The following is a 14,529-nucleotide window of genomic DNA, read 5'->3' on the forward strand; positions in this document are numbered from 1 at the left end:
ATATATATATATATATATATTAAATTTAGTTGGATAAATTAATCTGAGTTCCTATAGCCATTTGATTGAAACTGAACTGGAACATTATCTTTTGTTTCATAAGGTCCTTCCATTTGACACTGGATTTGTATGTCTTAGAAATAAGTTGTTGATTTGTCAAAAAAAACCAAATGATCAGATGCTCCATATAATGTTCAAGGGAAAAATAATCTCTCGAATCAAAATGTGTTTTGGCCAGTAATAATGTAGTATAGTTTAATGCATTTTAGTAACTAGGTGCCTTAAAAATAATTTTTTTTTTTAAACAAGCAAATGTATAAATAATCTCAGGGAGCAGTTTAGAAGTATATTAGAGTTTGAGATAATGTTACTTTGGAGTCAGTTACAAGCATAGATAATATTTCAAGAGAGTAAAGTATGCTTCAACCAGTATTCTTAAGTTGAATCCTTATGAGTGATATAAAAATAAGTTAGTCCTTCCTCGCAGATTGCTGTAAGTTGAAGCCATATCCGTTATTTTTGTCACCTCTCCAGTACAACTTATTTCTCTTTTCTGAGTAGATAAGTTGGCTGCTATTCCTTTGACCTTCCCTAAGATTCAGTTCTACCATATAATTAAGTAATAGGAAGAATGTAGAAATCACAGGAATGCATGTTTACAGTCTTAATTAAGAAGCAGTTCTGATTTGCCTTATGGAGTGAAGCCATAGGCAGCCATTGAAAATCCCACTGACTGCATTCAGGTTTGTACCTTGATGGCAATAAAGCTCCTTTATTTTGCCAATGATGGTATTTCTACAGATAATGTTTGAGGTCCTAATTGTTGCCATTATACCCCTTCTGGTCCTGTAGTAGAAAAAATTGGGAATGCATATGCTTTCCATTTGGTTAGTTTTCTTTACAAATGAACCTTCCCCACCAACTAGAGAGAAAAGCTTTGAGACTGAATGATACTTTTTTCATTATAGGACATTGTAATATTTCCTTTGGGACACTGGGACAGGGTGGTAGATATCATTTCACATCGGTTTTACCTGAAATATAATAAAATACATTGACCTTTTGGGAAAAAGCATTAGGTCCTTAAAGTCTGATCTGAAACTAATGTTGATGTTTTGCAAATAATAGACCCTGTGAAAATAAAGGTGAATTCAGATGAATTTTTGAGTAGATTTGCATTTAAATCATTCTAGATAATGATATATTTGCTTTTTAAAGACCCACAAAGATTATTCATCCACCCTCTCACTGACATTTTCTTGAGAATTTAATAGTCTGTGGTCCTGTTTCTCCTTTTTCCTATTGTCTTCAGAACATTCACATCTTGAAGTTATATTGAACTTCATGTTGAGGGGAAAAGGAAGGAAAACTCTAGGTATAGGTAAGTCTCAACATAGACTTTATTAGGATTAGAGTGAAACTGGCCTCTCCAATTTCACATACAAGGCCTCAGCTCCGATTTTAAAGATTGGAATTGTAGGCTATTACTTAAGCATTGTAGAATATGACAAACAGCTAATTTCTCAGAGAAGAATTGCAGCTTATATATTTCTGTTATTTTAAGCATCTATTTACAACTAAATTGAGAAGATTTCGATACAAAATCTTCAGAATTTTGCGTTGAAAGTTGTTAATCATCTGTAAAGAGAACTCTTAGGAGGCCAATACTGAATTAGGAACTACTATACATAAAATCCAGAAAGTTCGTTAAATGAAGAAGCTTAATTTCTCTGCTACTGTTTACTCTTTTCACAGTACTAGTCACCTTGACCTGAGTGATAGGCTATTTAGTGTAGTTTTTGAATTTAAAAAACACATTTTTAAACTTCTAGTCCCAAATAAGGATTTTGCCTCCTAACAAGTTGATTGCCACCTCTTAAGGCTATGCTTAGTTAAATGATACCATAGTACAAAATGTCAAGTTTGCTTCTTTAGTCTCTAATGCTCCTAGGTATGGCATTATCATATTTGTATCATAATATGTTTCTATCTTCCTCTCTTCACCTTTTCTCTTTTTCTCCCCCTCCATCCCTTTCAGAACTGTTATTATAATCAGATTTCTCTTGACTACACACAATAGACATGGTTCCAAGGGACAGTCTGAACACATCTAGGAATGAAGAACTTAGAGAAATGAAACCCCCAAAGGGTGTTAATTAGTAATATTTTACAGCTTTTTTCAGAAACATCATATCTGAAGTCAGGAAATGTCTTCCCAAAGAGGAAAAATGTGAAAGATAGTAAAAGAAGTGACTGAGCAGAGGAACTGTTTTCAGTTCTGTGTGATCACAAGGAAAATGCTAGATGGAAGAGGATAGTTCCCCTTTAAATCCATAGCTAGAGAATTAGTTGCATGTCTGGAGAAGAGAAAAAGCTAAAAATTAAGTTTGGGGGCTTGAAACAGACACATAAACATCCTGCTGCTCCTACCCTGTCACTTTGTCTTAATACTCTTAAAGGGAGGAAATTATTATTTGTCTTTATTGAAAATAGTTGGTCACAATTCACAACAGTTACCTTAAAATGGAGTAAAAAGTTCAAAATCTTGGCAGCCAGCTGTGAAATTATTTTCCCATTTGTTGATGGCTTGAACTTCCTATAAACAAAAGTGATTTAAAAACAAAAACAAAAAAACAAACCAAGGCTGACTACTTGAGGCAGCAATGTGCATTCTTAATTTTCTATTGAAAAAAGCACAGCTAGTCTCGTTACTCAGGGTGGGATTTTTAGTCAGTGTTTTGTATGTGTGCATGTGTTGGGTGTGCATGTTGTTTAGGTGCTTGGTCTTACCCTCACCCCCACTGTATTAAAGATGATGGGTCCATCCTTCTGTGTTCACTATAATAGCTTACAGATTCACTGAGAGAGCCTGTGTAGTAATGCTTGCTTTTATTTTTTTCTCTTCCACTCTTGTTTTATTTTTTCCTTTTTTTTCTTTGTGATGTGACATTTTCAGCTGATGTATTGAAAGCAAATCCTTCTAATTTGGGAGCCCAGATCACAAGAGTGAGTTTTTCTACTAGTGTCTTTAGCTGTATCTTTTTTGTGTGTCTTTTCCACTCTTTCCCCCTTCCTTTCCAACTCAGTAACAATTCAATCACATTTCATCAATATTAGGTAAGAGAATTCCTCTGTCTGTCAAACTTCATCTTTTTCACAAAGCAATGTCCACTTTATATTGGGTCAAACTCCCTTTTCCAATGTTGTTGTAAGACTGATATGTTTGTTAATTTTTTGTTTTTCCTATTATCTAGCATAATGAAAATATCTGGGTTCTGTCCCTTTTGAATATTGATGATGATGTGTCATGGCACCATTTAAAAATAGTTTTGGAAAACTACATGATAATCTCCTGGAAATAAGCTTCCTCCATTCTAGCAAGTTGCTATATTCAAAATAATGTGACCATTGACAAACTTGTTTGACTTATCTCTGTCCCCCACACACACTTCCCTGCCCCTGGAGCTTCCTCTCAGGGCCTTCTAAGAATGAAAAGCTACACAAATTGCTGTCTGTTTTCAGCAGACTGACTGAGAGAAAGTGGTCAGGTTGTTAAGCTGTGTTCATGCTAGTACTGGGAAGACCTCTCCTGAGACTTCATTAATTAAATAAGCAGGAAAAGTCTGTTCAAATTAGAAAGATGGGGCAGCACTTTTTTTCTGATAAAATGAATTGTACTTTGTAGTCTTGAGCTCTGTCTCAGAAACTTGTTCCCCATGTAATCTGTACATTGCTTTTCAAGATCTTATACCTGGGTAATTTTCTGCACTAGCTAATCCCTTTCTGTTCTCTTTGGCTATGTTATTAAGACTTCTGTTATGCTCTGTTTGTCAAATATTTTTATACTCTAAAAGAGCAGACAATTAAACAGTCCCTTTACTTTCAATGTTCTGAGATTTGCTTGTTGCTTTTGAAATCAACATTTTATCATGCAATATTGTAAATAACTGCCCTGATTATAAATGCAGATACATCAATGGCACTGCCAAATTTGATCAACTATTATTTACAATGACCTTTGGAAAGTATTGTAATGTGTTCTTGGGGACCAAGAGACTCTCAGCCTTAGCTCAATAACCATTGGTTGGGGGTGGAGTTTCTGGAATCCCAGCTTCTCATTTCCCAGACTTCTGATCCCCTCTACCTACTCTTTCCTTGCTTTCTGTCACCACAGAGATTGAAAGATCTCAAGCAGAGAGAGTTTGCTCGTAATGTCTCCTCAAGATCAAGGAAAGATGAGAAGAAGCAAGAGAAAGCTCTGCGACGACTGCATGAATTGGCAGAGCAGAGAAAGCAAGCCGAATGGTGAGTCCTCTCCCAGAGAGCCTGGACTTAGTAATAGTTTTGACATCTAAACATTTTCTTGAACTTACTCTCTTTCATCTGTTAAAAAAGGTGAGGAGATGTTAGATAGGATAGGAATAGAGGAGGATGACTAGGTATGAGTCTTTTCTTCCCCTCCTCCCTTCATGAGTGAGAAAAAAAATGATTTTTTTTCCTTCATTTTATTGATGGAGAAACTGAGGGACAAAGTGAAGCTTTTTTAAAACATATATGCCATACTAAGTATGGAATTTTTATAGAGGAAGAGGTTACTAAAGAAATAGAAAATGCGATTTCTATTCTTGAAATGGACTTCCTCTCCTGATTTAATCATTTAGTATTGTGTCTATTTTGTAAATTTATTAGCTCAGTGAGTATTTCTGACATACATTTTAGGTCCTGATGCTTAAAGGAGGAAAGGCCTTGGGAGGAATTTTGAAGAGAGTCTGTTTTATGAGATCTTGAAACAATATTGAGTTAAATTACCTTTAAATCATATCAAACCTTACTCACTTCTCTGGTGGTTCCTTATGGAACCACATACATTTATTTCTCCAGGGAGTATTGCTGGAGTTCTTATCCTAAATTCATTATAGTGAGCTGATTCCAACTTTGAGGTTGTGTTTTTTGTTTTTGTTTTGTTTTTGCTTAGAAGCATTGTGCCAAGCCACCTTTGTAAAATCTTAATTGTTCTCCAGTTTTTATTTTTTCCTAATGTAGTTTGGAGCTTTCCATTTTCCCCAAAAGCTTCGGTCCTTTCTGGGGAATGTCTTAGCACTTGCAAATAGAACTTTAGAGCAAGCTTTAGAGCTAACATAGATGTTGGAAGACATGAATTCTTGAGATTCTTAAATAGCATGGGAATTTGCATAATATGGAAAGGTCAGAACAAAAAATAAACAAATCTCCTTTTCATTTATATTATGTGCTTTAATAATTTGTAGTGAATGCCCCTGTACTCTACAGACTTTTTGACATAAAAACTACAAAGAAGATAATGATTAGATGTCTTTTGGCAAATGGCATGTTCCTCTGTGGTCATGCTTTTCAGCATTATTAATTGAATACCAAGCAAATCTTAAAAGAGACCATCTTAATAGATTAGGTATAGTATGAAGGAGGGCTAATAACATCTTTAGTCAGTAATACAGGTAAAACTCTTAAAGACTTTTTTGTTGTTGTTAAAGGAGCAGGAAGAAATAAGATGGGATTCCTTATTTTAAGAGTTCTAATATATTATCTCTACCACTACCTCTTTGAATGAAATGAGGGCTAGTTTTTGATAAAACTTGGAAAACCATGGACACCCTACTAAAGATAATAAGATGATGTTCCATGGCAAAAGATCAGGAGCATAACATGTGAAAATCTGTATTTTTGCACTGAGGGTCAGAGATAAAAACAAAATTAGTAGAATAAGATTTTCACAGATTCTTTTGAGGAAATTCTTATTACAGTGAACTCAGGAGGATATGTTCTATTACCTACATGGTGCTTTTTCTGCTAGTAGATGAACAAAGGCCAGTGAGGGGAAAAGATATTAAAGCCAAAGTAAAAGATAGTAAGTAGTTTGTGAAACTTGTGAAGTGTATCCTTAATAACTCACCTTTCCTTTTTCCAAATCATTGGGCAGTGCCCTTGGAAGTGGCCCTATGTTCAGACCAACCACAGTGGCTGTCGATGAAGAAGGAGAAGATGACAAGGATGAATCAGCTGCCAGTAGTGGCATAGGAGCTTCTGCTGCTTCTGGCCTGAGCACTGAATTCACCACGGACAAAGGTGGCCCATTCACTTCAGTACAACCTAGTGGCACTGCTGGTCTGGGACAAGCTCCTGTTTTGGCGCCTCAGGCCATCAGCTTTGGCATCAAGAATAATTTGGGCACGCCCTTGCAGAAATTAGGGGTCTCATTTTCTTTTGCCAAAAAAGCCCCTGTCAAACTCGAATCAATAGCATCTGTTTTCAAGGATCATGCTGAGGAAGGTAGCTCTGAAGATGGCACAAAAGCAGATGAGAAAGGCTCTGACCCAGGAGCGTTGCAGAAAGTGGGAGACTCTGATGGCAGCAGTAACCCTGAAGGAAAAAGGGAAGATGAAGATGCACATGAAAAAGATGGTGGGTCACTTGCCTCTACACTATCCAAACTTAAAAAAATGAAACGAGAAGATGGTTCTGGAGCTGCAGAGCCTGAATATTACCACTACATCCCTCCAGCTCATTGCAAAGTGAAGCCCAACTTTCCTTTCCTTCTCTTCATGCGAGCCAGTGAACAAATGGAAACAGATCAGAACGCACACCCAAAGAGTACCCCTGAAAGCAAAAAAAACAGTTCTCCCAAGCTTAAGAGCTGCAACAAGCTAGCATTGGGCCAAGGAGCAGAAAAGATGATGATGGAAAACCCTGTGCAACAGAAAGAGCCAAATGTGACTGAGTCTACGGAGCTTAGAAGCAAGGCTGAAGCAAAAGAGGGCCAAATAGATGCCGGTGACCATAGTGGAGAAAGCCTGCAGCTTGTAGAAAATCAAATCCTTGAATCTATCCCTTTTAAAGAAGCTGCCCAGACTACCCCAGCAAGGAAAGAGGGCCCAGAGGGCCCTAAACACCCCACTGGCCCTTTCTTTCCAGTTTTGAGCAAAGATGAAAGCACTGCCCTCCAGTGGCCATCAGAACTGCTCATTTTCACCAAGACAGCACCCTCCATTTCATACAGCTGTAACCCTCTGTACTTTGATTTTAAGTTGTCGAGAAATAAAGATGCCAGAACAAAAGGAATAGAAAAACCAAAGGATCTGGGAGGCCCCTCGAAGGAACATTTTCAGTGTTCTGATCCTGCAGATGCAAATAAGAACAAGGATGGAGGGAATACAGGTCATACTTCAGGGGAGAAAACAGATGCTGTGCCCTCAGGGTCAGCGTGTAGTAGCCTTCATAGGCAGGAACCTGGGGAGAGCCGTGGGGAAGATGTGGAGGACAAAGGTAAGAGCCTCCCCAGCAGGAAAGAGCGAGCTGCCAAGTCTCGCCGACAGAAGAAGAAGAAAAAGCACAAAAAGTCCAGCAAACATAAGCGAAAACACAAAGATGATCCAGAAGACAAAGGCTCTAAAACTGAGTCTGGGGAGAAGTCCAAAAAGCGCAAGAAGCGAAAACGGAAGAAAAATAAATCATCAGCCCCTGCAGACTCAGAAAGGGGACCTAAACCTGAGCCCCCAGGAAGTGGCAGCCCTGCTCCCCCCAGGAGACGGCGGCGGACACAGGAAGATTCCCAGAGGAGAGCACTTCCAGCTGATGAGGGAAATAGTGGCAAGAAGGAGGAGGGGGGCAGCGGCAGCAGTAGTGCCCAGGATCATGGTGGCAAAAAACACCGAGCCGACCCACCTCCATCTGCCTGCCAGCGAAGAGGGGGCACTAAGCGAAGAAGCAGCCAGCCCAGCAGTGGAGATGAGGAGAGTGATGCAGCTTCATCACGCCGGCAGCACCAGAAATCCCCATCCCAGGACAGTGAGGATGATGATGAAGACTCTGGCAGTGAGCACTCCCGCAGCTGTTCCCGGTCTGGCCGGCGTCATTCTTCCCGCCGCTCATCCCGGCGGTCCTATTCGAGCAGCTCAGATGCTTCGACAGACCAGAGCTGCTACAGCCGGCAACGTAGTTACTCAGATGATAGCTACAGTGACTATAGCGACCGGTCACGAAGGCATTCAAAGCGTTCTCATGACTCAGAGGATGACTCAGACTATGCCAGTTCAAAACATCGATCCAAGCGACACAAATACTCATCCTCAGAAGATGACTACAGTCTCAGTTGTAGCCAGTCACGTAGTCGGTCACGGAGCCACACCAGAGAGCGATCGAGGTCAAGGAGCAGGGGTCGTAGCCGAAGTCGAAGCAGCAGTTGTAGTCGCAGCCGAAGCAAGCGGAGAAGCCGAAGCACTACAGCCCATAGCTGGCAGAGGAGCCGGAGCTATAGCCGGGACCGTAGCCGCAGCACCCGCAGCCCATCCCAGAGGTCCGATTCCAGAAAAGGTTCCAGAGGACATGAGAGCCCTGAGGAGAGACGATCAGGTCGCAGGGATTTCATCCGTTCTAAAATCTATCGATCCCAGTCCCCACACTATTACAGGTCAGGTCGAGCCGAGGGACCTGGAAAGAAAGATGGCAGAGGGGATGACAGTAAAGGCTCTGACCCACCTTCACAAAATAGCACTGGCCCAGCAAGGGTATCTGATGGCGATTGCAGCCCAGAGGATAAGAATTCAGTTACTGCTAAGCTATTATTAGAGAAGATTCAATCAAGGAAGATTGAAAGAAAACCAAGTGTAAGTGAAGAAGTTATCCCAAACAAGGTAGGGCTCAAATTGAAGGATCCTCCACAGGGTTACTTTGGGCCTAAGCTGCCACCTTCCCTTGGCAATAAGTCAGTTCTCCCATTGATAGGGAAGCTCCCAGCCACTCGCAAACCAAACACCAAAAAATGTGAAGAGTCTGGCCTGGAGCGGGGTGATGAGCAAGAACAGTCAGAGACAGAGGAGGGTCCCCTGGGCATCATTGAGGCCTCATTTGGACACCAATGCTCTTCGGAGGACACAGCAAGGCCCACATCAGACCCACTTCCTGAAGAGCCAAATCCTGAAGAAAGCGCTCCTGAACACTCCACAGCTTCTTTGAACACCCCAGCACTCCCTAACTGCTATCCTGGGGATCCTGTCATGCCCCACAACTACCTCCCTGAGCCCAATGATGGAGAAACCCTGGAGCACTTGGATGGAGCCAGTCAGTCCATGCCCAGTGAATCCAGTGCTCTCCCTTTAGTCCCAGACATGGAGCACTTCCCCAGCTATGCACCTCCGAGTGGGGAACACAGTGTTGAGTCCCCTGATGGGGCTGATGATGCCTCACTGGCTCCCCTAGAGAGTCAGCCCATCACTTTCACCCCAGAAGAGATGGAAAAGTATAGCAAGCTCCAACAGGCAGCTCAGCAGCATATCCAACAGCAGCTTCTGGCCAAGCAAGTGAAGGCTTTCCCAGCTTCAGCAGCTCTGGCCCCTGCAACACCTGCTCTCCAGCCCATCCACATTCAGCAGCCTGCTACAGCCTCAGCCACTTCCATCACCACGGTGCAGCATGCCATCCTTCAACATCATGCTGCTGCTGCCGCTGCTGCCATTGGCATCCACCCTCATCCCCATCCCCAACCCCTTGCCCAGGTGCACCACATTCCCCAGCCCCACCTGACTCCCATCTCCTTATCTCACCTCACTCACTCAATTATTCCTGGCCACCCTGCTACCTTTCTTGCCAGCCATCCCATCCACATCATTCCTGCTTCTGCCATTCATCCAGGGCCTTTTACCTTTCACCCAGTCCCCCATGCAGCTCTCTATCCCACACTTCTAGCCCCACGCCCTGCTGCAGCAGCTGCCACTGCTCTCCACCTCCACCCACTACTGCACCCCATTTTCTCAGGTCAGGACCTGCAGCATCCACCTAGCCATGGTACATGAGTGGATGCAGAGGGGGAGGGATAAGTGGGGAGAGAAAGAGTGACAACACCTGAACTTCTTACTAAGAAGGGGGCTGAGCCATTGGAACCAGTAAGTGGAAGTTGGGGTGAGGAAATTTTTTTTTTTTTTTTTTTTTTTTGGATAGCCAAAGAAATGACTCTTGGCTTGCAGGAATGGTTTGGGATATGAAGTTTGCATTGGGCTGATAATCAGGGAATTTTTTCTTTCTTTCTCATTTCCCACCATCCCTCTTCCTCCTCCTTCCCCTATCCTCTTGTATTTTCAACACAGAGAACATCTCCACATATTGTCCCACTTCCTTTGCAGCAGCATCTCCCCACTGAAACTTTGTCAACCCCACTTCACATCTCCATTCCCTTCCTGATCTTCGCCCCTCTGCCCTATCTTGTAAATTTACAACTAGCATTTCCTTCTTTCTATCCAATGGGTTGTCACTCGAGCACTTGTTATAAATCCAGCTGCTCCATTCCCTGTCAGCAGTGCTGTGGGCAAGCTGAATTTTCCCTAGTAGGCAGTGGTAGCATTTTATTGAAAAGCATTGCTGCCTTGGGTTGGGTTCCTTGGTAATTGATCCCATGGTGACCTGACATTGTCCCAGTTGTGAGGTGGAAAAGAGGTGGACCTGGACACCAAACTTTAGTTAGATCCACTCCTCACCTAAACAGAGAAAATCATTCCTCACTGTCCCTCACTCTAAAAGAGGCATCTACATAGTCCAGAAAAGAAGATTCTGTGATGAATTGGGTGTTGTGGAACATGGATATCCCCATATGCTTCCCCAGAGAGGAGCTTGAGTGTCTAAAGCGTATTCTTTTTTTCTGTCATGTTGTTGTTTCCTTCTTAATTTATAGGATTTTTTTTTTTAATGTAAAGAATTGCACTGAACTCTGTAAACGTAAATGCTGCTTTTTGTAGCTCATGGAAAAAAAAGAAAAAAGGTTCCATATTTGTAGTATACTGCAATAATATTTTTTACAGCCAACTCTAAGTGATCCTTGTTCTGGTGGCTTTGTGTAAATATGTTTGCTGTAGTTTAAGACACTTTTAAAAATTGCAAAATGAGAACAAAATAAAATAAAAACAAATTTGTTTTCTGCTAGATGCAAAATGACTAAGCATGTATATTTTATCAAGCTCATGTATTTTTGAAGTTATGTACTATAAAATGTAAAAAAAAAAAAAGCAAAAGGGAAAAATCATTTAATGTTTTGTTTTTGGTTTTTTGCTGAGAAATGTTGAGTAATTATAGTAAAATATGCACTCAACACTGGGACTCCTAAGAGCTAATGGATGGCAGCCATGGGAGGTGGTGTAGGGGACATTCATCTGTGGGGATACTACATGATATGCTTAAGTTGTCATGTTCCAGAGGGGCAGGCCCTTAAGGCACCAGATGTAGGGAAGTTGAAAAGCTAGTAATTTTATTATCTGGGTGAGATAATCCAGAGTAATTATTTCATTCAGCTTCTGTCACTCATTATTAATCTATTGTTCCATTTCTACTCCCAAAACATTTCTTAGTACTTCAGACTTTCTGACCTTTCTATTTTTAATAGTGCCTTTTGGGTTCTAAACTGATATAGAAAGATTAGAGAAGGAAGATAGGCAAGGGCCAGTTTTTCTTCTCTTTTTGAGAGGCTTGCATATTTATTTTCACCCGATTGACTAAAGGAGTTACTAGTCCTACTCACATAGTGAGATCCTTTTTCTTTTAAAGATACTGACCAGAAAACTTTTTAACCTCTGCACCCCTTCCTCATCCCTTACTTAGGCTTTTGTCTTAACATGATACACTATCCAGAGTTGGTGCTGAGGCTTTAGCTCATCTCTTAACTTTTAATAATGTTGGTAGCTCTTTCCCAACCCAACCAACCTTCATGACTAGACTTGGTTGTGTGAACCAATCAGGATGGTCACCTAAAAGGGTGAGAAATTAGTAGTCTGGGGCTCTTAGGAGTGCCTCTTTTTTTCTATCCTCTTCACTACTACTCTTCTCCTACTCCTTACTCACCACTCTCCTCATTCTTCTTCCCTCCTCAGAAAAAGACAAAAGCATTTTGAATGCAAGGAACAAGTTGTAAGCAAACTCAAAGCTTGGAGCCTTTACCCTCATCTGTGCTCCTCAATAAATAACAAACATTGCACTGGAAAAATGAAATCATTTGTTTTAAGTGAAGGGACTTATTTTTTCTTTATTTTAAAGTTGATGTAAATATTTAAATGGTATAAATGATACAGTATTAACATTTTGATGCTGCTCGCCATTAGCTTGTAGATGGAGCCCATGGATTCTAGCAGCCTTGCTGCTTTTGTGGGGGCAATTTTTTTAAAACTCCCAGAATAGTAATTTAAAGGGGGGGGGGGGGGAAGCTATTCTACTTACAAGCATAACAGATTGTATTTAACTTTATCACATAAGCTAGATATATATATAGATAGATAGATAGATATAGATATATATATATAGATAGATAGATAGATAGGTATAGGTATATATATATATATATATATGCTGTAAAATGAGGGGAGAGAAAACTTTCTAATAAACCAGTGATTCATGGAAACAGCATATTCTGTCATGATTCAGCCCTTTTCACTTAGGATGGGCAAAATGGGTTTCTGGGTTAGGTATGGCATCTTTGTGCTTAAGGCTGTCAAAGTGTAGAATCAGTTGAAAACATTTTGGTTGAATTTGAATCATATCTGTTGAACCTGCTCAGAACCTTGATAGAGAAGGATGGGAACAACCTTCATAGAGAAGGATGCGGACAACTGAAGCACCTTTTCCTTAGTGGTCATGAGTGCAGAGAGCACTGTACCCCTTTTGGTGGGTAACTCAAAAAAGTGATTTCCTGTTGATTTAAAAATTTGGTCACAGAATAGTAATTTTTTTTTTTAAAGTTCCATAATACTTGTCCTTTACAATGAATTCCAGGCATCAATTTTTCTTTTGAAATTTTCTTCTGAAGCATTCCATAGAAGCAGAGCTATTGATGAGCAGAAATACATGTTCTTTACAATGAATTCTCTATTCCAGGCATCAATTTCTCTTTAGAAATGTTCTTCTGAAGCATTCCAAAGAAGCAGAGCTATTGATGATCAGAAATACATCAGTGAGAATGTGCCCTAATTGATGCTAAGCAGATAAAAGACCAATGATAAATCTGATTTTTATGTTATCTCTTGTTTATGTGGCTTCTCCTCCTGGTTTTTCCACCTGATAGAGCAGTTTCCTCTTTTCCCTCGTTTTATGTTGGATTATTTGGCAAGAGAACAAAAAGTATTTATTTTTGTTTTTTACTTGCACATCGGTTCTACATTTAACCAGAAGGGAACTTCCCAATTGCATAATTGAGAAGGCTGTATGGAATTTGGCATTAGTGTGCCTAGTTGATAAGCTTTGAGTAACAGAGATCTGCTATATGTGTATTGTGGTCAAGGGGGTGGGGGAGAGGGAAGGATGGTAGAGGAATAGATAAGAGTATGAATTGCTGAGGTACCACTAGCTCTGCTTCTATTAAGAAGTAAGCTTGCTGAGTTAACCTTTGTGGCCCCCTATATTCAAAATGGCATACTGAGTGGTAAAGTGATAATCAATCTAATTCTTGGGATATCACAATCTCAAAAAAAAAAAAAAAATACCTAGAATTCCTCTTTGTGTCAGTGGTAGCACCATTGTTCGAGTCACAGTCATACCTTGGAGTTACCATTTGACTCTCATAGCCTCTAATCATCAAGTACCCTCAATTTTCCCTTCCAGATGGTTTATGCTAGCCCTTTATTCCCCCATCAATCACTTGAATTCTTTCATGCCTGGATTACTGCAATAGCATTAAGATGGCCTCACTCCCATTATTTGCTCCCTCCAAACCATTGATGGTACTGTCAGATTAATCTTCCATTTTAATCAGATTATCCTCCAGATTATTGTGTTTTCCCCACTGCTCTCAAGATAGAGTTGGACCTTCCATATCTGTTTTTCAGTATCTTTCATAATCTAGCTTATCTAAGTGTACATTTTAGCAGAATTCTTTTTCTCTTCACTAACACATTGCTGTATTTATTTCCTAAATTTGTTGTTTTTCCTCTTCACTGTCATATGCAATGCCCTTCCTCATTCTCTGCCTAGCCAAATCTTGGGATTGGTAGGAATGTAGTTCTATTTATTTCAGTCCCTTACAAAACCCATGAAAACCGATCCTACTGTTTCCCTGAAACATTTCCATTAAAGGAATATTCACTACCAAGGGGACCCCGTTCCATTGTTGAATTTACTCTAATCATTAAGAAGTCCCTTAAACTAACTCCAAAAAAATCATATAGACTTAAAATTTATTGACCCTAGTTCTCTTGTTCTGATTCAACCAGAATGTCTTTCTACATTCAATTCCACAACCATTAGGCAGGAAAAGCCACCTCTGCTGACAGACATTTGTTTTCCTTTCCCATTCCTGTCTAGACTACTTAACTGATCACCAATCAATTCCAACCAGCTGGAAGCAGCCACCAACCTTTCTTCTTAACCCTACAGCTGTATTCTAAGATCCTCCAAACTTTACCATATGCTCTGTCTCTATACCCTGCCTACCCCTTTTACACTAAAGGACCCTAATCCTTGACATCTGCCTTCCTGACCTCTTAGGACTTTAAGGCCATTTCAAACTCTCTTCAGCTAAACTTTGTT

General features: G+C 40.4%; 1 protein-coding gene across 10 annotated transcripts in view; it reads left to right on the top strand.

Annotated features, from left to right (window-relative positions):
* GPATCH8 (G-patch domain containing 8) overlaps positions 1 to 13,464 on the top strand; it is a 108,272-nt gene extending 94,808 nt beyond the window's left edge. For all 10 annotated transcript variants that reach the window (XM_012548419.3, XM_023502435.2, XM_012548422.3 and 7 more), the window contains 2 exons: positions 4,175 to 4,305; positions 5,957 to 13,464. In XM_012548419.3, coding sequence (XP_012403873.1) covers positions 4,175 to 4,305; positions 5,957 to 9,824 — 3,999 coding nt within the window. In that variant the 3' untranslated portion in view covers positions 9,825 to 13,464. The remainder of the gene's footprint in view (positions 1 to 4,174; positions 4,306 to 5,956) is intronic.
* The last annotated feature ends 1,065 nt before the right edge of the window (positions 13,465 to 14,529 follow it).

This window comes from Sarcophilus harrisii, chromosome 4 (assembly GCF_902635505.1).
Source record: "Sarcophilus harrisii chromosome 4, mSarHar1.11, whole genome shotgun sequence".
Lineage (NCBI taxonomy): Eukaryota > Metazoa > Chordata > Mammalia > Dasyuromorphia > Dasyuridae > Sarcophilus > Sarcophilus harrisii.